Source organism: Idiotropiscis lumnitzeri, chromosome 10, assembly GCF_059441095.1.
Source record: "Idiotropiscis lumnitzeri isolate Australia: NSW breed Sydney's pygmy pipehorse chromosome 10, RoL_Ilum_1.0, whole genome shotgun sequence".
Taxonomy (NCBI): domain Eukaryota; kingdom Metazoa; phylum Chordata; class Actinopteri; order Syngnathiformes; family Syngnathidae; genus Idiotropiscis; species Idiotropiscis lumnitzeri.
This window is the reverse complement of record NC_142400.1, coordinates 5076336-5098658: the sequence shown is the minus strand read 5'-3', so window position 1 is coordinate 5098658 and position 22323 is coordinate 5076336. Positions and strand designations below refer to the sequence as shown.

The 22323-nt window shown below is 43.8% G+C and overlaps 2 protein-coding genes across 5 annotated transcripts; both read right to left on the bottom strand.

Annotated features, from left to right (window-relative positions):
• Window positions 1-55: 55 nt before the first annotated feature.
• On the bottom strand, window positions 56-8316 carry kel (Kell metallo-endopeptidase (Kell blood group)). The gene is made up of 17 exons (XM_088306272.1): window positions 8168-8316; window positions 6877-7108; window positions 6573-6797; window positions 6371-6492; window positions 5367-5543; window positions 5228-5299; window positions 4966-5154; window positions 3763-3899; window positions 3426-3678; window positions 3251-3349; window positions 3101-3178; window positions 2318-2424; window positions 2155-2244; window positions 1967-2034; window positions 1739-1893; window positions 1571-1660; window positions 56-1186 (listed from the first exon to the last, which is right to left on the bottom strand). The coding sequence occupies exons 1-17, from the start codon at window positions 8240-8242 to the stop codon at window positions 1040-1042; spliced, it is 2316 nt and encodes a 771-aa protein (XP_088162398.1). The 5' UTR covers window positions 8243-8316; the 3' UTR covers window positions 56-1039.
• Window positions 8317-8840: 524 nt separating this feature from the next.
• zyx (zyxin) lies at window positions 8841-21775 on the bottom strand. Of its 4 annotated transcripts, none has more exons than XM_088306274.1 (11): window positions 21465-21775; window positions 15930-15963; window positions 15597-15840; window positions 14871-15115; window positions 14671-14766; window positions 13309-13830; window positions 12623-12764; window positions 12357-12526; window positions 11409-11587; window positions 11163-11283; window positions 10221-10365 (listed from the first exon to the last, which is right to left on the bottom strand). In XM_088306274.1, the coding sequence occupies exons 3-11, from the start codon at window positions 15823-15825 to the stop codon at window positions 10264-10266; spliced, it is 1806 nt and encodes a 601-aa protein (XP_088162400.1). In that variant the 5' UTR covers window positions 15826-15840; window positions 15930-15963; window positions 21465-21775; the 3' UTR covers window positions 10221-10263. The 4 variants fall into 4 exon arrangements, with proteins under 4 accessions (XP_088162403.1, XP_088162400.1, XP_088162402.1 ...); XM_088306276.1 differs by lacking the exon at window positions 21465-21775 and adding an exon at window positions 20900-21142; XM_088306277.1 differs by lacking the exon at window positions 15930-15963 and having other exon boundaries at window positions 8841-10365.
• Window positions 21776-22323: the final 548 nt, after the last annotated feature.

Below are 22323 nucleotides of genomic sequence, written 5' to 3'. Positions count from 1 at the left end.
GACCGAATGGTTAAGTCCGCAAATAAAAAAAAATAAAAAAAACACTTTCATTGGATGGACTTTGGCAGTTTATTCTAAAACAGAACACCGAAACATAACTGTGCAAATAATCCAGCACGTATGTATACAAGGCTCACAATAGAAAAAGTCATTTTACACCTCACTTGTATCAATGTAACAAAAGTTTTTCCTATGTACACAATGTTACAGCGCAGTGAAGGATATACCTGTATTATTCTTGAATTGGACACATGATGGAAATATTTGTGTCTGTCCCGTGTCCACTCAACAATTGTGATGTAAGACCATCAGGTAAATCTGCCTATTTCTGAAAATGTGTCTGTGAGGGCGTCGCACTAGTTTCTCCATCAATGACTTGGCGGCTAGGCTGGCCAAAGTTCCAGAGTGAAAGAGTCCCTATCAAGCACTAGCATGTCAAGGCTAAAAGGTAAGCAGAGCTGCAGGGAGAACAGATGAGCTAACAGTGTTACCATTGGTAGCTTCAAATAAGCAGGCGAGCGTTTGGCAATGTCATGCACCATACAGCGGCAAGGTAAGCAGAGCTGCAAATAGTTCTGTCGGATGCTATCAGCATTAGCTTCTGCACTTACTTGATTGCTCGTTGAGTTTGTCAAAATGGCTGCTGAGACGCAGGCGGTTTCGTAATGTGTCCATGTGCCACATACACACAGATTAATGTCTGAACCGCTGCGTCCACGGGTTAAAAAGCTTTGTCCTTAAGGATGCTTGTCTTCTTGCCCCCCCCGTCCACATTCTGGGCTTTGCTTCCAATAGCAGAAGGAAGCAGCCGGTCGTAACACACACTCGCCATGGAGTGACGGTCGGAACGAGCACTCTCTTCAGCCCCACTGGTCGTCATGGTAATGAAAGCCGTACCTGCCATTGGCAGAGCAGTCGGTGGGCCGGCCCTTAAAACGGGCTAATTTCATCGAGGCAAGGTACAAACATGTTATAAAGACACCTGAGAACTGTTTTGAGTTGTGAAAAGAAATGCCGAAAATGTCTCCATCAAGCACTTTCAGCATCCGTGCGATGAATGCCGCTGACTTGTTTTGGGGCATTGCAGCTTCGTGGGACAAAGATGAGATTTGGCGCAAATGGCCGTGACGAGGAAGGACGGCTCGAGAGGCATCAAGTGGTGATAGCGGTCAGCGTCACAGTTGACCTGTGGGAGTAGGAGACATGCAAGTCATTGTTTGTTGTATTAAATTAATAATAAATTAGTTATAATAAATTAATTTAGATCATTTAAATTAAATACAATTTATGAACAGATGTTTTGAAAAAATGTTTGTTTTTTTTGTCAAAAGGGAAAAAAACATTTTTTTTAAAGACTGAATAGAAAAAAAAAAGACGTCAACCGGATGGAAGTTATATTAATGCTCGGAAAAAGTTTATTTCAATGCTTAAGAAATGAAGCAAAACCCACAAGGGGGAAAAAATAGGAGGAAAACTTCTCTAAAACCAAAATATCAAATTAGAAATTTCATTTAAAGGCCAATATCGCCCAACTCTCTGAGTGAGGTGGCCTAGAGAAAAAGAAAAGTACCTGAGAGAACGCCATAAAAAACAGACGTGTGTGCGAAAATCCCGCAATGGATGTGTCTGCTGGCTGCTTCTTGAGACTCTTCTGATACGCCTGTCAAACAAAAACACGCAGTTGTCCTCTTACAGCTGTGCAGCACTAGTACAAAAAAAACAAACTCCAATTTCAAACCTCCAGTGCTATCTGCAGTGCCGAAAACTGCACCCACACTTCCTGCTGCTGAGCAACAGGAAGCGGAAGCGCCCCGTTCTCCTTGCTGGTCACCGAGCGGTAGCCGGACCACACGCACTGGCCCGCGGCGCGCACCGTCTCACTCTGGGAGGAAACTACAAAACAACACAAGAGTGCCATCATAGGACATCAATGCGGAGTTTACATTTGCAGTTGACGCCTTCTTACCGTCGGGGAGAAGCACATGAAGGAGGTCTTTGGCCAGAAGGAAACCCATCACGCCATAATTCATAGCTCTGTTTAATAAAGGAAGCAAACGTCACTTTCAGGACCAACATGCAAGCTGCACGCAAACTGCCAAGTAACCCCCCACCACAATAAATAAATGATTAATTATGCTAAATCAAATTGCTTACCTCGGGAATGTGGGATGAAAGAGAGGAGGGATAGAAATTCCCATGGGAATGATCAGCTCATTGCCAAGAAGAGACGGCGTGACGGACAGACTTAAAAGCAAAGTACGACAAGAATTGTTTTGTATGCAAGTACAACGGGTGAAAATGTGAAAAAGAAACGTACATATCGGTGCCATCGAGGTCTTCATGCAATAGTTTACTCCGCCGCTTTTGCAGCAAGGACAGCAGCTGCAGGTAGTTGGAGAAGAAGTTGTTGCGGCTCATGGACACCTGGAAGTGGAATCAATGATGAGATTCATTTCGGGGACTCTTTATCATATGCTTATGATCACCGTTGAGAAATGTTGAGGCACAATGGAGGAGGCGGGGGAAAAAATATAAATATTGTACAGACATATGAATGGAAAAACAATTAGAATATGGTGCTTAAAAATGTTTTCTTTTCTAAATACTGTGGTTTTTCAAAGACGTATATATTGTTGTCATGCTTTTGTTCACTTTCATTCAAGATTAAATTTTATTTATCTTTTTATCTCGGATGAAGAGAGGTTACCAAAACACTCCATCCATCCGCTCCTGGTCCGGGCCCCCTCTGTCAAATTTTAGAACCCTCCGTGGCCCACCAATTCAAAAATAGGGGAATTTCTTTTGTCATTTTGATGTTACGTGTTATGACAGAAGCGTGACTAGTTATATAAAAGTATCATATTGTTCACATTTAATTATTTCGCAACATGGCTAGGCTGTATCGCAAAGTTCGTCTGCCTTATAGTGAGATGTGTGGTGAGCATTTTGAAGTTATTAAATATTAATTAAATATATAAAAGCGCAAAACTAAAACAAAATAAGGAACAAGATGGCAGCATAAAATAGGCAATCTCCATAAATCCCCGCAAGAACATGGTTTACCCGTTCCAGGGTATAAAGCGAGCAGGAATGAATTTACCTCGGAATAAAGCAAGTCCAGCTCAGCCTCACTGGATTTTTCTTTTGTCGTGACAATTCTTGGAGTTAAGGACTGAACCTGAAGGCAGAAAAGGCCATTATTTATATCCATTGTCACGTTCCAAGGCAAATTCAAGCTCTAAATAATCACCTTGCTCATAACAAACTGGAGAGTCCTCCGGTCGCTCCACTTGAGTTTGTAGAGTTGTGACTTGAAGGAGGACAGGATGTTTTCAACAAGCTCCTCTGCCTGCCCAACAACAAAGACCTTCAGTGGCAATATCTCACGTGAATGTGCTCGAAACATCGGCGCGACGTCTCCGCACCTCCCCGCCGGCGACGTTTTCTCGAAATAGATGTGCCAGAACCCGATCGAAGCCTCGCTCGGTTTCCAACACGCATTGTTTCCAGCGAGGGGCCGTGGCCAAGACCTCACTCAAAGTCTTTCCATCGCGTTGCCTCAGCACTGCGTGGCCCAGAGCCACTGAGAAATTATTTGCCGTGTCTGAGAATCTGGAGTCCAGGGCGGGCAGCAGGGTGTGCAGCAGGTTGAGTACCATGAACGTGTGGATGGGGCCACTGAGCAGAATGACAGCGGGGTTCTGAGACTAAGCAGGGGGGGAAGCGTTTGAGGGACGGTGCATTGTGGGTCACTTACAGTACCTGGAATTGCCGATGATGTCAGACATCTGCACGATGTAAGGCAAGTTGTGCAGGAGGACGTGGTCGTCTTCCATGAGCGGCTGGGGATGGAACGTGGCCTGCAGGCAACCCAACCAGTCAATAGCCGGGGCGGAACGCTGTGGATAGACATGGGATGAGATGAGAATTACAGGGGGTAGAGTTCTGTTCCTGGGGGGGAATCACCATCACCCAATTTTAACGCTAAATTTAGACACTTAAATGGCTCATCTAGTAACTCCGATATTCCGATAACGCAACATCTCAGAGCGTCCGGAAGTCTCCAATAACACCACGGATACGAACTTACAAAGGCCGACAGGAAAAAAAAAAAAAAGTGTCACACTTTGTCACCATCTTGTGGCATTTATAAGCAATTATAATAATTTGTTGTCGTTAGTTTTTATTTCACTTTGCTTTTTTTTTTTTTTTTAATTCAGTTTAATTAGTTTTCAGAGTGGCTTTGTAAGTTTTTATTAATTTGATTATTTTTTTATAAATGCTTATTTTTTTGGTTTAGTTTTAGTATTATTTTTTTGGTGTATGTTTTGCGTGCAAGATTAAAACGACCATCACGGTAAAAACTGAAATATTATAAAAAAAAAACAAAAAACAAAACAGCGACAAAGCAAATACAGGTTCTGCATAACAGTCTACAGATTTTGAACCACAATAAGTACAATGCATAAGACTGCTTCGAAAGTAAGATGCGTCACAATCATAAAGGGGAAGTCAAGTCCAAAAAATGATTTGCTATAAAATCTTCTATGCACCTTCACGAGTCTAAACGAGGCATTCTGATTAATATTGCGTCGGTGGAATATGACTTAAGCAGCAAAATCCACCCGTTTTAGCCATCTCAGAGGGCGACCATTTTGTCACTTCTCTTGACTGAAAATGACATCACAGTTGCTCAGGACTCAGGTAACGACCAATCGTGGCCCACCTCGTTTTCTAATCCTGAGCCCTGATTGGTGGTTTGCTGAGCCTTGAGCAACTGTGATGTCATTTTCAAGCTACTTGCTTTTATCTGTGAGTCATTGTTAAAAAGGATGGATGGATCGATACAGTAAGCGTCGCATTTACGTGCCTATTTTTGCACGTCTAAAGTGTGTGCTCCCAAGCCATTAAAGTAACGTCAAATAAAAGCAGATGCAACGTACATACTGTCGGAAGAGCCTTTACCTGCAATTCTTTGATAGTCAAGCGCTGATAGAGCTGCCCTTTGGCCCTGCGATGGCTCAGAGGTGCCATGGCCACAGCGAGCTTGGAAGAAAGCGAGATGAACGGGCCGACGTGGCTCATGCCGCTGCCCGGCGCTGCCCTCAGCAGCGCCAGGTACCTAACGCACGAAGCCAAGAAAGGAAGCAGCGTCTATGCGAGGATGAGGAGCAAGAGTGTGTAAGTATTGCGAAATGGAGACACGCGAGTGTATCAATCAACCGACCTCCCTTGTAACTCGAGATGTATTCGTCTCGCTGTTCCATTCGATGGGGATCAACAGGTCAGGCTGATCGATCTGACGGCAAAGCGAGGGCGTCAATGCGATGTGTGGCGTCCGCTGCGTATGCGTGGATAAGACTGACCTGTATGTATCGTTTAGTCGTCTCGCCGGTGTCGGCGGGGTCTTCGCCGACGTTGACTTTGAAGAAAGGGAAGGTGGCGTAGTCTCTCATTAGCACGCCGAGGGTGGAGTTGAAGTCGGGCGTGCTGGAGTTGAAGTCGGTCTGATTCCGCTGGCCCGACACTGACCAACCCACAAGCTGCAGCCACGGAGAACGTACACAAGAGAAGCAAGTGGAAATATGAACCCAATAAGCAAAGTTCTTCATTTGTATTTGCCCGTGAAGCAAGTAGCAGGCATCTATACGAGGTCTTTGATAGGGATGAGACCTCTGTTTGCACTAGAGTACTTTTATAGCAGGCGTGGGAAAACTACGGCCCGGGGGCCACATGCGGCCCGTTAAATGTTTTAGTCCGGCCCGCCAAACTTGAAAAAAATTAAACGAATAAACCTTGTTAAGTTTTTATTTTCTAAATCAGGCGTGGGCAAACTACGGCACGGGGGCCACATGCGGCCCGTTAAATGTTTTAATCCGGCCCGCCAAACTTGAAAAAAATTAAACGAATAAACCTTGTTAAGTTTTTATTTTCTAAATCAGGCGTGGGCAAACTACGGCACGGGGGTCACATGCGGCCCGTTAAACGTTTTAATCCGACCCGCCGAACTTGGAAAAAAAAATTTTTAGAATCCATTGTGGCCCGCCAATCAAAAAGTTTGCCCACCCCTGTTCTATAGTATTTATTTATTTATTTTAATAACATTCTAGTTTCCATTTTTCTTAAAGATAGTGGACTTAAATGAGTGAGAGGGAAGGAGCGGGAGTTTTACATTTTTTTTTCAACAATCAAGAAGATTAATGGATTTCTTCTCACGCTATGTTAAATTGGATCAAAATGTTAAATTAGAGGACAATTGGTTTTGATTTGTTGTTTGTTTTTTATTTTAAAAAAGTGTTTCGCATGGATAGGACATTGCACTCTGTGTCCCAATACATTTGTCTGTGTCGTGTAGCATTCATTGACTCACTTTGTGGATGAGCGCGAGGAAAGGCTCCTCTCCGGCAATATCCAAGGATTTGGTGTCCAAACAAGTGCGATAGAACCTTTTCGCTTTCTGCACAGCTGAACTTCCAAGTCCATCATTTGATTCTGAAAATTTCAAACAATTAAGTGAAAAAGACCCTCACTATTTATTTTTAAATTGTCAAAAATGGCTAAAGACTCCCGACCCAAAATCTCTCGGAGATACTGCAGCAGTTCACTTTTTCTGTCCAGCGTCCTCTTCTCTTTTACATTTCTTCTGGATTTTTCTCTTTGGTGTTCCTGGACTTCAGGCGATGGTCTGTCGGGTCCGCATGAGAACAGGAAGTAGTCACAGGGGTGCGTGAAGGGGTCCGCAGATGTGGAGAGATGGCCCGAGGCCCTCTGACAAGCTGGGGAGTCACAAGGTTTTACTACAAGGAAGGAGTGAGGAAAATAATAAGACCAATGGATTTACGTTTTTTTTTTTTCTGTGTGTGTGTTTGGGCCCACCAAGAAGGAAGTGATGTATGTAGTAAACCATCCCAGGGAAAACGGCGCACAAACAGAAGCCCAAAATGAAGACAGAGAGCGTACAGCTGCACTTCATCCATGCCCGTTTCATTCGTTCAGCAGGTTGCCCGTACTCGAGGTCGGACTCGAGTCGTGGCTGCGGAGGCGATTTCTGAAGCTCCGGCTGGGTTTGTGGCTGAGACTCTGCGGTGTCTTCGGTGGGGAGTTTCAGCTGAAACAAACATTGCAGACAATTTTTATGAATAACGCCGAAGGGTCCAGGCCGGATAGCGGGGACTGACCGGCAAAAAAGGGTCAAGTGCCCGAGCTGGAGCTTTACTTCGGGCTGCTTCTTTTGTTCCCCTGCCCCCAACAGTTCTGTTTTATATTCGAGGACTTGCGGCAATCGGAATAGCTGAAGCTAGCGAGGCTAACCGCTATGCTTACCCAAATGAGGATACAATTCATACGACCAACTTGTTTTCTTCAGAGCTGGGCACTTGACCCTTTTGCCGGTCAGTCCCCCTGACCTCTATCTCGGTACGGTTCCGGCCTTGACCCTCTAGCCTTATTCATATTTTTTTTTTTGTAATGGGAAGCATCGCGGGTGGGGCTTGACCGCAGTTACCTTAGAACAGGCGCGGGCAAATTATGGCCCGGGGGCCACATGCGGCCCGTTAAACGTTTTAATCCGGCCCGCCGAATTTAAAAAAAAGTTTAATGAATCAACCTTGTTAACGTTTTATTTTCTAAATTCTGCGGTTTTTCAAAAACATGTATATTGATGTAATGCTTTCGTTCACTTTCATTTAAAATGAAATGTATTTATTTTCTCCGATGAGGTGAGGTTACCATCCATCTCCTCTCGGTCCGGCCCCTCTGTCAAATTTTAGAACCCATTGTGGCCCGCCAATCAAAAAGTTTGCCCACCCCTGCTTTATACGGTAGTAATGTTGACTCTTCGATTCACTAAAATCCCCCTTGCCGCTTTATACCCTGTACTGTAAAACACAATTATCTTCGAATCGGAGCTGGAATGAATTCGGTAAATTTTATTTGTTATATGCCAAATGACACAAGAGTCAAGTTGTATTTCAACGCTAGAGTTTCTCGGTCAAATGGTGTTTACGAAAAGGAAGTGGTGTTTAACTAGCAGAACATCCTCAGTGAGGTTTGTTTACTTCCATGATGGTCAGGGAAGCCAAAAGACACATCCTGATAAACGCAAAGTTCAAATCCCTGACGAACAGCTTCCAAAATTAAATCTATACAAAAACATTTCCTGTCCTACCTGAAGCCCTCTCGGAGTTTCACTCATTCTTAGCATTCGGATGTTTCGCTGCATTTCTCTGCCGGCGTAGTCCATCTTTTACATCGGAGGTCTTACATATGTTTCTGCTTCAGCGCCCCCCACCACCTCCGTTGCACAGCTGTCATCTCAGCTCTTTATCTGCTGTTATCACTCAGGTCTTTCTTCTTGCCAGACTAATGATAAAACACACACACACACACACACACACACACACACAGGAAATAACAGCTCTCCAGCACATATACGCAAAAAGAATATTTTCAGTTTGTGGTTGGGTACTTTCTGGATGCATGCATGGTGGTGGTGGCGAAGTCGACATAAACAAGGCTAAAAGATGCAACATTGGATATACCCGAGGTACGGCAACACAACATTGAACAAACAAATCCGGGACAAATCAACGTCTTTTGGTTTTTGCTAAGCAGCAACGGATACTTGTAAACAAATTAGAGAATGTAAACATTCCAATATGCGCGCACACGCCGTCGTCATTATCAGTGCAACGTGTGGCTGGTGGCGACTGATACGAGACGTGTGGGGGTCCGCCAACAGCGTGGTGCGGTTTCGTCACGTTTTGTGCAGCTCACGTGTCACATGACACTGGTGCATGTGGGGACCTAATGAAATAAATTAAAAAGAAAATCCAACAGTATTTTACTCGTTTTCTTTTAATGGGGGGGGGGGGTAAATGGGTTTTTTTGGACACATAAATGCACACTTATCAGTTTATATAAAAAAAAAAGGTATACAAAAAGGACAAGGCAACATCACACCGGGTAAATGCAGGCATCGTCATACGTATTTGAGCACGCAAAGGCATTTAAAGCTGTTGGTGCAGAAGACCGTATGCTAATACTTGAGGAATACCAGCACCTACCGTACACAGCGAGCATGCAATGCTGAGTCACTATTGTCATGTTTTCTTGCACCGGATTCGGTGAGGAATGAATTTCGATGGTTGCGATCCGGCGGCCCGGAAGAGGGAAGGCACAATGCCAGGATAGGAGTTAAGACATACAGTATGTCAAGAAAATACAGTCCGATAAAAGATCGTACAGAACAGATAAAGGTGAATAATGGAAGATAACCGAAGTGTTTCATTTAACCTCAAGAGGAGATTCTTGGGTTAAAATTCAGGGCTCAAAAATGAGTAAATGATGCCAAAAAAAAAATTTTAAATTCCAAACACTTCCATAAAACAGCTTCTAAATATTTGGTCACTATGCTCAAGCATGTTACTTAAAAAAACCTTAAAGCTAATTCCTAATGACAGGACATCAGACTTCAGTAGGAATTTATTAAAAAAAAAAAAAAAAAAAAGCTCCATATATTATAATAAAACGTAAAGCAAAGAGGTTCTAATGCGACGTAAAGGAAAGACACTAAAGATATAAACATTTGAGGAATAATCCCAAAACCGGTCCTGTTTGGAGGCATGCTGGTGACAATTTTAGCTATATGACGAGATCCCACCGAATGAAATCTGTGCTGGTAAAGCTTTGCTCGGTTCACAGCATGCGTCTAAGACTTAACTCCGCTCTTAACTAGCTTTGAATTGAGTGTTATCGAGGAGGAGCGTAATTTGCTCAGGTCCTCAGCCAGCTGCCAAACTTAAATGGCAAAAAAAAAAAAAAAATCAAACAGGAGGCTCCTGCCGAGAGCATCTATTGTGCGTGATCCTTATAGGCCACGAGAGCAGCAGATGGAGCGTTCCCAACGGGACTGCTCTCTTGATCAAAGCGGTCTGTGCAAGATAACGCGGCGCATTTTTTTAGCATCAACATACGACAACGAGAAGGCTTAATCTACATTTGGAGATCGGTGGCGGTGCAGTACATTACCTCTGCACTAAAGTGGATCAAACCACGACGAAAGGACGCGGCACGGCATGCAAAAAAAAAAAAAAAAAAAACCTGGTTTCACGCGGGACATTCACACAAAACACTGAATAAAGCCCTGTGTCGCGAAGGCTGAGCGCTGAAAGGAACCTGTGCTTTTTTGGGGATTTGGTTCGGGTTTAGGCGGAAGGCGGCTGGTGGAAAGGGGGCGGGGCCTTTAGGGATTCACTGCGCCGTCTAATTGGCTCGCTTGGCGTGGCACTTCATACACAAAATGCGACCATCCAGCGGGTAGCAGCCGTTCTCGTCCGCTTCTATGGAGAGAGGGCGAGCACAGTCCTGTGGAACACGACAGAGCAGAATCTAAAGTGAACTTTATTTTCCATATATGTCACATATTTGCGATCTTCATGTCGTTCAAAACTAGAGCAATGATATTGATCGATTGCAAGAACTATCGACGTGAAATGTTCTGGCTTTGCAATGAAGAAACTTGCCTCTGCTTTCATAATTGCTCTTCATGAAAACCACCCCAATGAAAATGTTAAAGGAAGATAACAAGATGATGGCCTCCACGTCACTTATCTGTTCGGGGCAGTGTAATGTTTTGAAGTTAAGAGGTTGTGACGAGACTGAGAAGTTTCTGCTGAGTAATGCTTTGACGCATTTTTTGATCCCATGTATAAAGTTAACTTTCAAAGACATGCACACACGTAGAAAAACAACTGCTTAGGTAACCCCACCCCTTTAGGTTGAAGACACCCATGTTCAGGGACTTCTGGAAATTAATAAAAGGGAGGGAACGGAGAGATATGATCAGAACGATTCGATTCAGTCTTTGTCTTCGTTCTCCTTGCAAGCCAAATTTGGAGCGTCTCTTCATTGATGGTGTGTTTATGAAATGTCACGTTGGCGAACCTGACATCAACTTTTTGGCTTTAAGAAACGCCTAAAAAATGTGAAAACTTTCATTTCCAAAACTGGCCGCCGTACCACATCGACTGATGGATGAATGAATCATGGCTCCAACACTGGATGTCAATTCAAACAAATGAGAGGTTCAAATTAAAAAAAAAAAAAAAAACACACCTGACACCTTGGACTATATGAAAAATGACACCAGAATTCCATCTTACTTCGCAGCGGTAACACTTGAGATGGAAGTTCTTGTCAAGTGCGACGACTCTGACTGTCTCCTCGCTGCCTGGCGCGGGAATAATGGGCTCATTGCAGCTGACACACAGCGGGGAGAAACGTCTGGAATCCCAAAATAAATCAACTAAGTGACATTTCCACATGCTGTTTGGTCTTAATGAAGGTTGACACCAACTATTGTTTTGCCCAGCAGCGCATTTTGTTGAGTATCACACTGGTATTTGCACCTGTGGTAATCCTGGACACAGTAAGGGTTATTGTTGTCGTCGGTGATGAAGGGCGCCCCCTCCAGGATGCAGGAGCAGGTGCTGCAGCGGAAACAGTGCGAATGGAAACACTGACCGACTGCCTTGAGCACACGGTCCGTGATCCTCTCTCCGCATCGGGAGCACACCGCCAGCGAATTCTGAGGAGGAGCATAGCGATATAAAACACATCAAGTTTGTTTCAACCGCAATGGAGCGCCTATTTTTCCCCCCCCCATTTCGTTTACAAGTTTTCACTGCACCGGGAAGGACCGCAATAATGCGGTTCATTGTTCTCGGCCATAATTCAAGGTATTGGGCACTCGTGAAGGACACCGATATCGGCCAACAATGAAGGGCAAAAGAAAAGATTTTTTTTTTTTTTTAAATCTGACATTGAGTAAGACCTTTTGCTGGCACTTGGTACTATACTGCCGCTGTTGACAGCAGTGAATCGTAATGTGCATCAGAAAGGTTTTTGTTCACACACATTTGTCACAAGTACGATACTACTGTCATTGGTACCGGTGTGTACTCAAGAGTGAATACTCATACTGGGGGGAAAAAAAAAATGGTATCAAACATCCTTACTCTGGTTGCATGTGTTGCTTCTCTTTGTATTTAAAGTGGCAGTTTTTCAAGAGCCACAATTATTAACATGGATGCAAATTTGTTAAAGGCCCGCTATGATGTATCATATTTTAGCATAATGTGAAAAAAATAATAATAACAAATGTCTTGTAAATTTGACACACCACAGCAAAGAGTGTTGTTAATAGGGCCTGACGCTTTAATTGACCAATATTAGCTCTTTTGAAAAAAAAAAAAAAAAAAAAGCCTTCAAAATAAATGAAAAATCACACTCTCTCACTGTATTCTATTTAACACCCATAAAGAAAAAGTTTCAAACATCTCAAGTGGTCTTCTCACCATGTAGCATGCCTCGCACTCAGGAGCGCCATCCCTGTCGTAAAACTGCATGCCCTGCAGGGGGCGACGGCATGTAACGCAACAGAAGCAGTTGGAGTGGAAAAGTTTTTCCATGGCTCGCACTGCCGGCTGAGTGCGGGACAGCGCCTCGCCGCACTTGCCGCAAACGTCTGAAATCAAAGTAGAGACAGGTGTTCAAGGGTCAGGTAAGACATGACAAATAATTGTGGCGTCCAGATGTTTGCTTAAGGATACTAAGAGCATACCGGTCAGAGGGGCGGGGCCAACCGGTGGGTGAGCGTCCATGTTTTTAATGAAGTCCTTGGTCATTCTCTCAAGTTCCTCCACTTCCTTCATGTTGAGCTTAACGCCTCCTCCTGAGGTTGGCACTGGACCAGGAGGTGATGGCTGTCCACATATAAACAATCCATTGCCTATCATTATTTTTCAGTCAACAATATTTTATGTACGACTGCCAAGAATTGTTTTGCTGGTGATTTCTATTCATGTTTCGTGTGCATTGGCTCAATAAATAAAGGTTGGGGGGAAACGCATCGATCACTCATATCCTATCCGCTATTAAACATTTCACGCGCGTTCCTGAAATCGTGGCCACGCCCCCTTTAAGAAATTATTTTTCGTGCCAACACATGCAGCATTTCGTTGCTCTTCAATCGAGGCTGAAACGGTTTAAATATTTACAATTAAAATTGAATCATTCTTAGCATTTGTCCTGTTGTCAAGCTTAGTGAATACGTTTGCGAAATAAAAAGTCCATCACATGCTCGTTTAAAAACTAACAGGCAAAAAAAAAAATCAATAAAAATATACCCTGCCACCAAGTTCATAATTTGTTGTTTGCATGTACACTGAGTATGATGAAGTTCAATGGAAAATTTCAGCATTTAGTTGAAATCGCAAAGGCACCTTATGCTGATATTGCAGAACATACCGTGGCTGCAGGGGGCGATTTCATTGGCTGATTGAAGGAAGAGGGTGGAGGAGAAGCCATGGTTTTAGTTTGGGGAGGCGGTACGGCAGCCGGCGGGTTTTGGTTCTGACTGACAAACTGAGGACTCTTCATGTGATTGGCAGCCATATTGTTTGGCGGAGCAGCAAGTGCAGGCGGAGAGACTGGAACTGGGGGGAAAGTGCTGGTACCCAATGCAGGGGACGTTTTCTGCAGCCCACCGCTTGAATAGGGAGACTGGTTCAGGTTCTGGTTGAGCTTTTTCGCCAGTGACGAAGACGAAGTGGTTGTTTTTGCTCCAAATGGAGACTTGGCCACCGGCGGTGGCGGTGAATTGTGGTTGGCCTGTCGGTTCGTCCGGGCTTTCAGTTCCTCTGCCCAGGGAGCAGGAGAGGGACGGTCTCCCATCTCGGGAGGGGGGAGGAAAGAGAGCGCTGGCTTGGGGGCTGTTGGTGGCGGCCCGACTTGTTTGAGTGGCGGCGCAGTAAAGGATTGATTTGGCAACTGCAAGAAGGGGGGGAGGGACATTCACGTGAGAGACCCTTCAATTCATTACGCAAAAAAAAAATATTAAAAGTCTCTGCAAATGAAACACAATACTTTTTGGGTTTTGTAAAAAAAAAAAACAAATATGAATGACTGGAAAACGCCAAACAACGCCGCTTAATTTCTTCCATAGTTGGTAAGCAGCAACGCTACTAAGTAGTTTTTAGTTCTCAGTCTACACATGTTCGGAAATCATCTTAAAATGTGCATAAATGTATTTATAAACAAATGACTGAATCCCCTTTAAAAAATAAATAAATAAATAAAATCACCAGGGGAAGGTCACATAAGGCGCCGCGACGCATCAACAGTTTTGAATGAAGCGCTTCGATAAAGCAAAGAGTACACTTCATGTTTGGTGCTTATCAACAGGGCTTCAGCTTTCTGACATTTATTTTGTAGATTTGGAGCAAACATTATTCTGCCCCGGTTGTGCATCTCCCGCTTGGACTAAACGCACTCCATTTATGGACCTCTCCCTGAGTCTCTGGCAGCACATTCTGGCTTCATCACACTCTCACGCTCACGCTCCAGTCAGTGTGTAACGTTCTCTGCAAAAGTCTTTTTTTTTTTTTTTCCTTGTCTGCTGTTTTTGCCAACCCAATGTGCCGTGTGTGCAGTTCACTTATCATCGAGCTTTCCACCTGAACTGAGACTCATAAAACCGGACCTGGCATAACTCCAAATTATTTCCACTGACCGACCAGCCTTTGTTTTGTTTCCTTCCTCGGTCTGAATCTTTTTCTAGTCTCATCATTATTATCCATGCCGATAACGTCACCTCTGTTTTTTTCGTACCTTAGGGTTGAAGGGCCCCCGCGTCTCCATTTCTGAAAGCATATTCGTAAGAGAGTCGATCTGCTTGTCGAGGCTCGATTGCTTGGCCATAAACTTCTGTTAAAGATGGAGGACAAAGAACAAACAAAGCATTAATCGACACAAAACTGACATGGTAAATACAGACTATGAACATGTAGCTTTTGATATGACGAGCTTACCTGAGGGTGCCCAACAGTGGCGGCGGCGGGTGGAGGGGGTGGCGGAGGAGGGGGAGTGGGCATGCTTGCCAAACGAACACTCTCGTCAGGGGCGGCCGGTGGAGGAAGGTCATCTGCGACCGGGGGCGGAGCTGGGAAGGCCGGCGGTGGGGCGTCCGAGGCGAGAGGTGTGATCTGGCATTCGGGGGGAGGGGCTGGCAAGTCGTCATCCATTGGAGGAGGAGGAGGAGGAGGGGGTGGGAAATCTGGGGACAATATGGAGGGTTCCAATGAAATCATATTAGACCGAGCAAGGTCAAGGACGCAATCATGTGACATCACTGTGCCGACGCCCATTGAGAGGCAGGGCGCGGGATATCGGCGCTTGCAGCTGAAGGCTGATTATGCCATGAGGCTATCCCGAGGTTAAGGCTATTTTTTTTTTTCCATCCATTTTTTTCGGAAGAGTTACTATCCTATCACCCAAGAGCGCAAGACAAAAAAAAAAAAACTCGCCATAAGGTTCAATATGAATCCAATTTCTGTTTTGATCTGTTTTTAAATTCAACGCTGCTTCGGTGGCTAATCAATATTTATTTGTCTTTAAGACTCCAAAAGGTGTGTTGCAGCATGTTTTGCCACTCAGTCAAGCGCCTTCTTGCTCTTGGAATACAATCTCCTGAATCGCACCTGATTGGCTCAGGTCCTAAAGTCATATAAACGAGGTCTCCTAATAATCTCAAATACCATCACAGAGCGAGGGGGGCGGAGGAGGCAGATCCCCGACGCGTCCGATCACGCCTGTGCCCACAGGCATCGGCGTTGGCGACGGTGCGGAGGGCGGCGTCAGGCTCTTGGGCCGCGGCGGGGCCACCGAAGCGAACTTCTTGGGCTGGTTGTAGAAGGACGGCGTGGTGACTTTGAAGTTGAGGGATGATGTCACCATGACTGGCTTGCTGCTGCTTGAGCTCTCCATCTTCTCCAAATTGACCTGAAGATCACACACACGTACAGACCACATTTATAAAGTAAACAAAGATCATTTTCTGTTTCGTTAATTTTTATAAACGCAGTGCTCACTTGATTGTTTGTTGCCACTGTCAGTTTAAGCTCACTGGAAAGTGAACATAAAAAAGAATTACACGTATATTAAAGCAAACATTCAATAACTGTCTGCCAAATGTCGGCTAGCTTAAGGCTAACAGTACAAAATGCCATAGACAGGCTAATGAAAATTTGAAACCCAATTTTGGCAGATTTTTTCTTTGTTATAAAGTTAAACAAATTTTAATGTGCTTAATATTGGATTTGGCATCCTTCTCCGAAAATCTTAGTCAGCAACTCACTAAGTTTTGCCACACTTTATAGAGGCACGTTTTTTCTTTTTCCCCCAAATATGGATGAACTCCTAACTGTGGAAGTCCAGTCTTATTATTACCTGCAGTGGATTATAATCAGGATTTAGTTAAATCTCCAACTAAAAGAAAACATCAGCAACCCAAAAATAATCTTGTTCCAGATTGTGTGAATACCAGAGCATTGGCAACTGGGCATCGGCGTAATGACAGAAAACAAATGCGTCCATCAGCACTGGACCGTGTGGACAAAGCAGATGTGGCTCGCACAGACCGCAGCAATATTCACCACATACTTGTAAATGGTGACATCAATCACAGTCCAGGTGGGGTCACGGAGCTATAGCTAACATTACCGTGCGAGGTGCGTCAAGAAAAGTGGGTCGGCTCAAGTTTTTTTCCCTCACACGTGCTTGATGTTAAGCAGAGATTCCACACAATGTCTGAGAGTATTTCACCCCCAAGACCACCGGGTCCCAAACATGACCTTTAGTCAAAAGGACTGTGTGTTCCACTCAAATAATTTCTCCACACACTATATCAGTCAGGCCCCTTTAAAGAATGCTCGCCTCCAGTCACTGTTGTCAACTGAAGACGAGCAGACGCATTCTTTATTTTGCTGCAGTGCAAGGTCCTTAACCTGAAGAATACCAGAAACAACTTAGGTCATTTGTATTTGTTTTTTTTTTTTTTTTTGGTCGTTGTCAAGACACACAAGCTACACTTTCAAGTTCTGACAAGACAAAAAAAAAAAAGTCCCAGAGAACTCTACAAGTATCGCATAACGAGTTTCTCTGACGTGAAAGCCAAACCACAACGTTTTGACTTAAGTGGAATCTCCCGCATATCACGATTGAATTTGCCAATGCTACACAATTCCCAGATAACGTGGACATAAGAAGTCTACAGAACCCTGATTAAATGCAAAGTTTTTGTAACATCAAAAAAAAAATAAAAATTTAAGTAATTTTGTTTTTCAGAAGGAATTATGAACAGTTCCAATCACACTTGTGTAACCACATATTTTAGTCATTTTAAATTTCACCCCCAGTCTCAAAAAGATTTTTTGTTTACAATCGAGGAAATGTGCTTTAGGTATCTCAAAGTGCGAATTGTGTCCTTGGCGTGACCAGCTTTCACAAAGGAATATTTCGACATTTTTTTTTTTGGTAGACACAAGAACAGGCATTGTTTCGACAGTGTTGTTCTCTTTAGACAGGCCAGAGTCTGTTTACGCGGGTCTGTTTTTAATAAAACTGAGGGAAAATTATGTCATTTTGCCACTCATGACAATGGCACTGCAAGAATTTTTTTTTTAAAGTTTAATCATTGAATCCGATTTTTTTTTTTAATTCGGCACGATTTAACTTATTCACTACCAGCTGAATAAAAAAAAATATAAAATTTGACGTCTTTAGCCGTCAATGGGAGTAAATGAATTCAACATGATTCAACTTCTGGTTTCGTTCATAACATGTAGAAAAATGTTGATCGCTGCATCCCAAAATAAAAGCAAATGTTTTCACATAGACTGACCTGTTGCGGGTAAAATACTTACATTTAAGTAAAACAACCGCTTGCAGCCACGTTTAAACGAAGCACCAACAGCTGGCTCTCGCTCTTAACAGAAACGGACCTACTGTATAATAAATACTTTTTGTTTTTCCAACACACCAGCGTCATGAGTACTCCGGCTTAATTCCCGTCGATTAACAACGCTAACAGACCGCATGTGTTCCCTGGGACGGTCCGGAGGGGTTTTCGAGCGGTGACATCAACTCCGACCTCGACCCCAACGTAGCTAATCTGTCTTGAAACTTGATTCTGGGGATGTGAGAGGGACAGTTTGCGGCGGAGAGAAATGTTGCATTACAGCACAATGACATCACCTTCTGTGCTGTTTTCTACCCCCCCCCCCCCCTGCCATTCCTCCATCTGTGCTGACTTAAGCTTCGCAATACCCAAATGAGGAAGCCTTTTGCTATGGCTAACCTCATCCATATTATTTTTATATCCTGCAGTCCCCCCCCCCGTCACTTGAACCGAAAGACGTCACTTGTGGCGTGATGCCATCATTTCTTTCCCCTTTCCAGCTGCAACGTAGGACAGCATGACAAAGTCTTACCGCAGAGCTGTAGCTCAAATTGTACGCTATTAACTACTTCACTGACGATAGCATACCTTCGACATGAGCGAATCGCTTGGTACTGTACGTGGTAAGAGAGCGCATACTACAAAAGAAAAAAAAAAAAGAAAAGAAAACATTACCATGTAGAATCTATAAATGGCAAGAGGGCTGACTGCATAGCTAGATAATTAGCGAGACTTTTTACACTTTAAATAAGACGAGTCAGCAATCTAAGGTCTCACGAGGGCTTTAAGCAAAGACAACCGCTTTGAGGCATTACTTTCGGTTATCGCCGTGTAGTGTCTAAGGTTATCTTATCTTCCGTCGGGAGGTACGTCCCAAGTGATGAGGTGCACGAGTTGCCTACGTCCTTAAAAAAATAAATCAATAAATAAATAAAGGCGTTTTGCAACATTGCTAGCTGGCCTGGCAAGTTTTTTCTTACCGCCGCTGCAGTTCGGCGGCAGTTTGCTTTGAAGAACGGTAAAGCTTTAAATGTACCGACTTCAGGTGGTTGCGCATCATAATCTCCTGGCTTGAAACTTTTCAATAATCTTTAGTCGGCATGTGTAAAGCTTTATCAACGGAGCTCTAGCTAAATGTCCGCTTTTTACAGAGTGCTTTTTCAAGAACTGGCCAGGTGTCTATTTTGCAACACTGCTCCAATGTCAATCAGCGTCATTTGCCTGTAGAAAATATCCAATCTAAGTGGCCGCCGTGATTCTAACTGTGTGTGTCAATACGTTTTTGATATAATCTCTCCATTGTTCTTCTGACGTAAACAGCGCAACCCCATTTGCGGGAAAGTGTGTCTAGGTCACTAATTCAGGGACAAACCAGCCTTTGGAGAAGCAATCTTACAGGTCACTAGACATCCATTGAGCACCCCTGCTGCGCTCCGCCTCTGATCACACTGAGATGAATAATTAAACCAATGTGCAACCAAACAGCCTTGTCCCAATGCACCATCGGTGCAAAGCCACGTTCCAATTCGCTCGCTAGACAAAACACAAGTGTGCACGCTGTGATCGAAGGCTGTGAAGAGCTTGTGTGTCTCGACGTGTCAAGGATACGTTTAGAGAATTCCCCGCACATGTGTTCGGCTATTCGCAAATCATCTCCACATCTTCATTTGTTTCACACATACAGTCACTATTCACTCAGTTACAGAAACGCCACAGCGACCTCAAATGAAACCACAACTCCTTTCTTGCTTTTAGTCTGTTTGCAACGACGCCGTGGTTCGGGGCGCTATCCTCCATCTGAAAATAATGCCATATGTGTTATTGACTGAGCTTGTCAGACCGAGAGGTACTTAAGGCAAAATTTTACAATTCAATTAATTTTCAACGTTTTTCACACAGGCAAGTTGACTGCAAGTACATCTTAGTTCTGTAAAGGCCCTATATTAATAGTTTAACTGGAAATAAACTACAGTCCATAAACATTTGAAAATAATTTCGCAACTAATCTTGTAGGATAATTAAAAAAATGATCGTTGACACAAAAATGCGCATTTTAAGAGCCGCATAGCAAAGCTAATACACAATTTTAGCCTAACGTTTCAGAAAACAAAGTCAGCCAAGTATCCAACAGTTGCATCATTGGCTTAACCGAGCTGACAAGAACACGGTGTTCTGTGCATTCTTGGTTTATGCGTACTTTCAGTTGGAACAATATTTGGGCTGCGACTGATGACATTTCATGAGGTCACCCAGAATAGTAAAACGGCCTCAACGTAACTTCGGCAAAACCTTCCTTTCAGGCTAAAATTTGCGCCAACGCTCACTTGAGAAGCATCACATACACACTTAATTGTCACAAATGACTACTTTCTTATGCAGCAAGTACTTCAGCGCCTTTATGTGGCCTTTTAGGGCTTAACAAATAGCACTAAAACTGCGGGTAGGTTAGTTTCACGGCCAATAGATGTGGACAGGTTCCACGGAAAAAAAATTAAGAGGCCTTTTAGGGCTTAACAAATAGCACTAAAACTGCGAGTAGGTTAGTTTCACGGCCAATAGCTGTGGACAGGTTCCAGGGGGGGGGGGGGGGGGGGGGTAATTAAGAGGCCAATCAGAATGCTTTGACATCCTATCCTTTAACGCATCTTTCCTCAAGGGGACACATTTGCATTCTATATGGAACTTGCTCTGATGTACAACAAAGCTTCGTGGTTCATGGCACATTTCCCCTCATTAACGTCACATTGCCCATTGCTTGAGTCTGACTGGTTAACACAATAAAGAACATAACAAGGCATGGATAACACGCCGATACAACGAGCACTTTTAATATACCACTAGTGTACATTATGAGTAAATAGTAATGAAATTCAAAGCTACAGTCGGCTAACAATGTAGCGTGGCAAGCAGGAACACAAGCTAGCTTGGTCAGGTGCCTACACGACCAAACCCTAAAAAGCTCGAGATCACCCACGAAAAACAGTTCAATTAAAGCGTGAGCAATTTAAAGTACGCCGATATTCTAAACCGGCTTTGGTTTACTCTTGAGCAAGAAAAATGCTTGCCTGACAGATTAATGACAGCAGCGCGGTCGCCTCTCACCTGCTTACAAGCAATCTCGGCCAGGCGCTCACGTTAGCTAGGTTGAGTGAAACACCAGCACGCCCACTGCCAGCCGAACCAAGCCGAGTCGAGCTCGTTTGGACCAGGCTGGCGAAAGCAAGCCCGGTTCAATAAAAGCTCAAATGTTTGAATTAAACAACAGCTTGAAAGCACGGTAGCTAGCGCGCTAAGCTAACAAGAGTCAACTTTTTGTTTTTTCTTGCTAGGTTAATGCTTCCGCATAGCCGCCCTTTTATCGTCGATGTCCATCAGCTGGCAGAGAGCAGAACGCTGAGCTTGTCAGTCTGTTCGGCGAAATAGCACAAAACTCAAAAGTTAATAACTTGTATGGAACGCCGCCTTTGAAAAGTGGCTTGTCACCTAAAAAGTGGGTTACCACGTCACACTATTGTGAGCCACAGACAGCTGCAGTATCCCAAACTGTCACAGAAGTTGTCCTCTTTTGGTAACTATTATTTAAAACACACCAAACCCAAAAAAAAAAGAAAGACAAAAAAACCTCACCACTTCCTTTTCGGCTTACTTAATTACAGAAGGCACTCACCGTGGTAATGCACTTGAAGTGGTTCTTTCCTTCTTTTTCCCTTCCAACTCTTTTTCTTTTTTACTTGGTTCCTCTTGCCCCAGTTGCCAGTAATGGTAACTTCTCCCTTTCTGACTCTCTCCTTCTTAGTCAGGCTTCCTCTTTCCAGCTGCTAGACCCTCCCCCTGTGCTTTTCAGACTGGATAAGGAATGACAGCATCCTTTCAAACAAGTTCCTTCTCGTTTGACTTTGGCTTCAGGACCTGTGTAGTACAATGTAAACAGCACCTCACTCTCTTTCTCTCTCTCCCTTCTCTTTCTGGATCTGGATGAACTGTCCAGCCAGACTCCTCCTCCTCCTCCTCCTCTCATTGCCCCCCTTGCTCCCCTTTCTCTCTGGATTCTTGCAGCATTCTTCATTCAATGACATCAACCTCTCTCCTCGCCTCTCCTTGTAAGGTCAGGAGTGGGGGAATGAACAGGGTGAGAGGAAGGGAAAGATAATGGATGGAAAAGACTGAGGCGTGGTTAGGTACAGAAACTAACGTGGAATATCTTTTTTTTTTTTTTGGATGAATATTTTGGAAAAACCCGCAAAACTCTGAAGCTGCAAAAAGTGAAGCATGAGGGAACACTGTATTTTTTATTATTTATTTTTTTTTAGGTTTGACGCACAAAAGCTGGCGCAATATGGATTTTACCATGTGAGGTAATTTAAAGCTATGACATTACAGAAAAAAAAAATTGACCCATTGCTGCACTTAACCGTTAATTCCCAAATATGACTAAATATTGTGACCGAGAAAAAAAACAAGGGCAAATTCTGAATTGGCGTTAAAAAAATCGCTGCTACGTGATTTGCAAATTGAAGTCTTCCCAT

Coding starts and splice junctions, on each gene's coding strand:
- kel (XM_088306272.1), bottom strand. CDS start 8,242: ATGGACTACGCCGGCAGAGAAATGCAGCGAAACATCCGAATGCTAAGA. Junction 3,679..3,762: donor GACATCATCGGCAATTCCAG/GTACTGTAAGTG, acceptor CATTCTGCTCAG/TGGCCCCATCCACACGTTCA. Junction 2,035..2,154: donor TTTCATCCCACATTCCCGAG/GTAAGCAATTTG, acceptor TTTATTAAACAG/AGCTATGAATTATGGCGTGA.
- zyx (XM_088306277.1), bottom strand. CDS start 15,825: ATGGAGAGCTCAAGCAGCAGCAAGCCAGTCATGGTGACATCATCCCTC. Junction 12,765..13,308: donor AATCGCCCCCTGCAGCCACG/GTATGTTCTGCA, acceptor ATATGTGGACAG/CCATCACCTCCTGGTCCAGT. Junction 11,588..12,356: donor AGTGCGAGGCATGCTACATG/GTGAGAAGACCA, acceptor GCTCCTCCTCAG/AATTCGCTGGCGGTGTGCTC.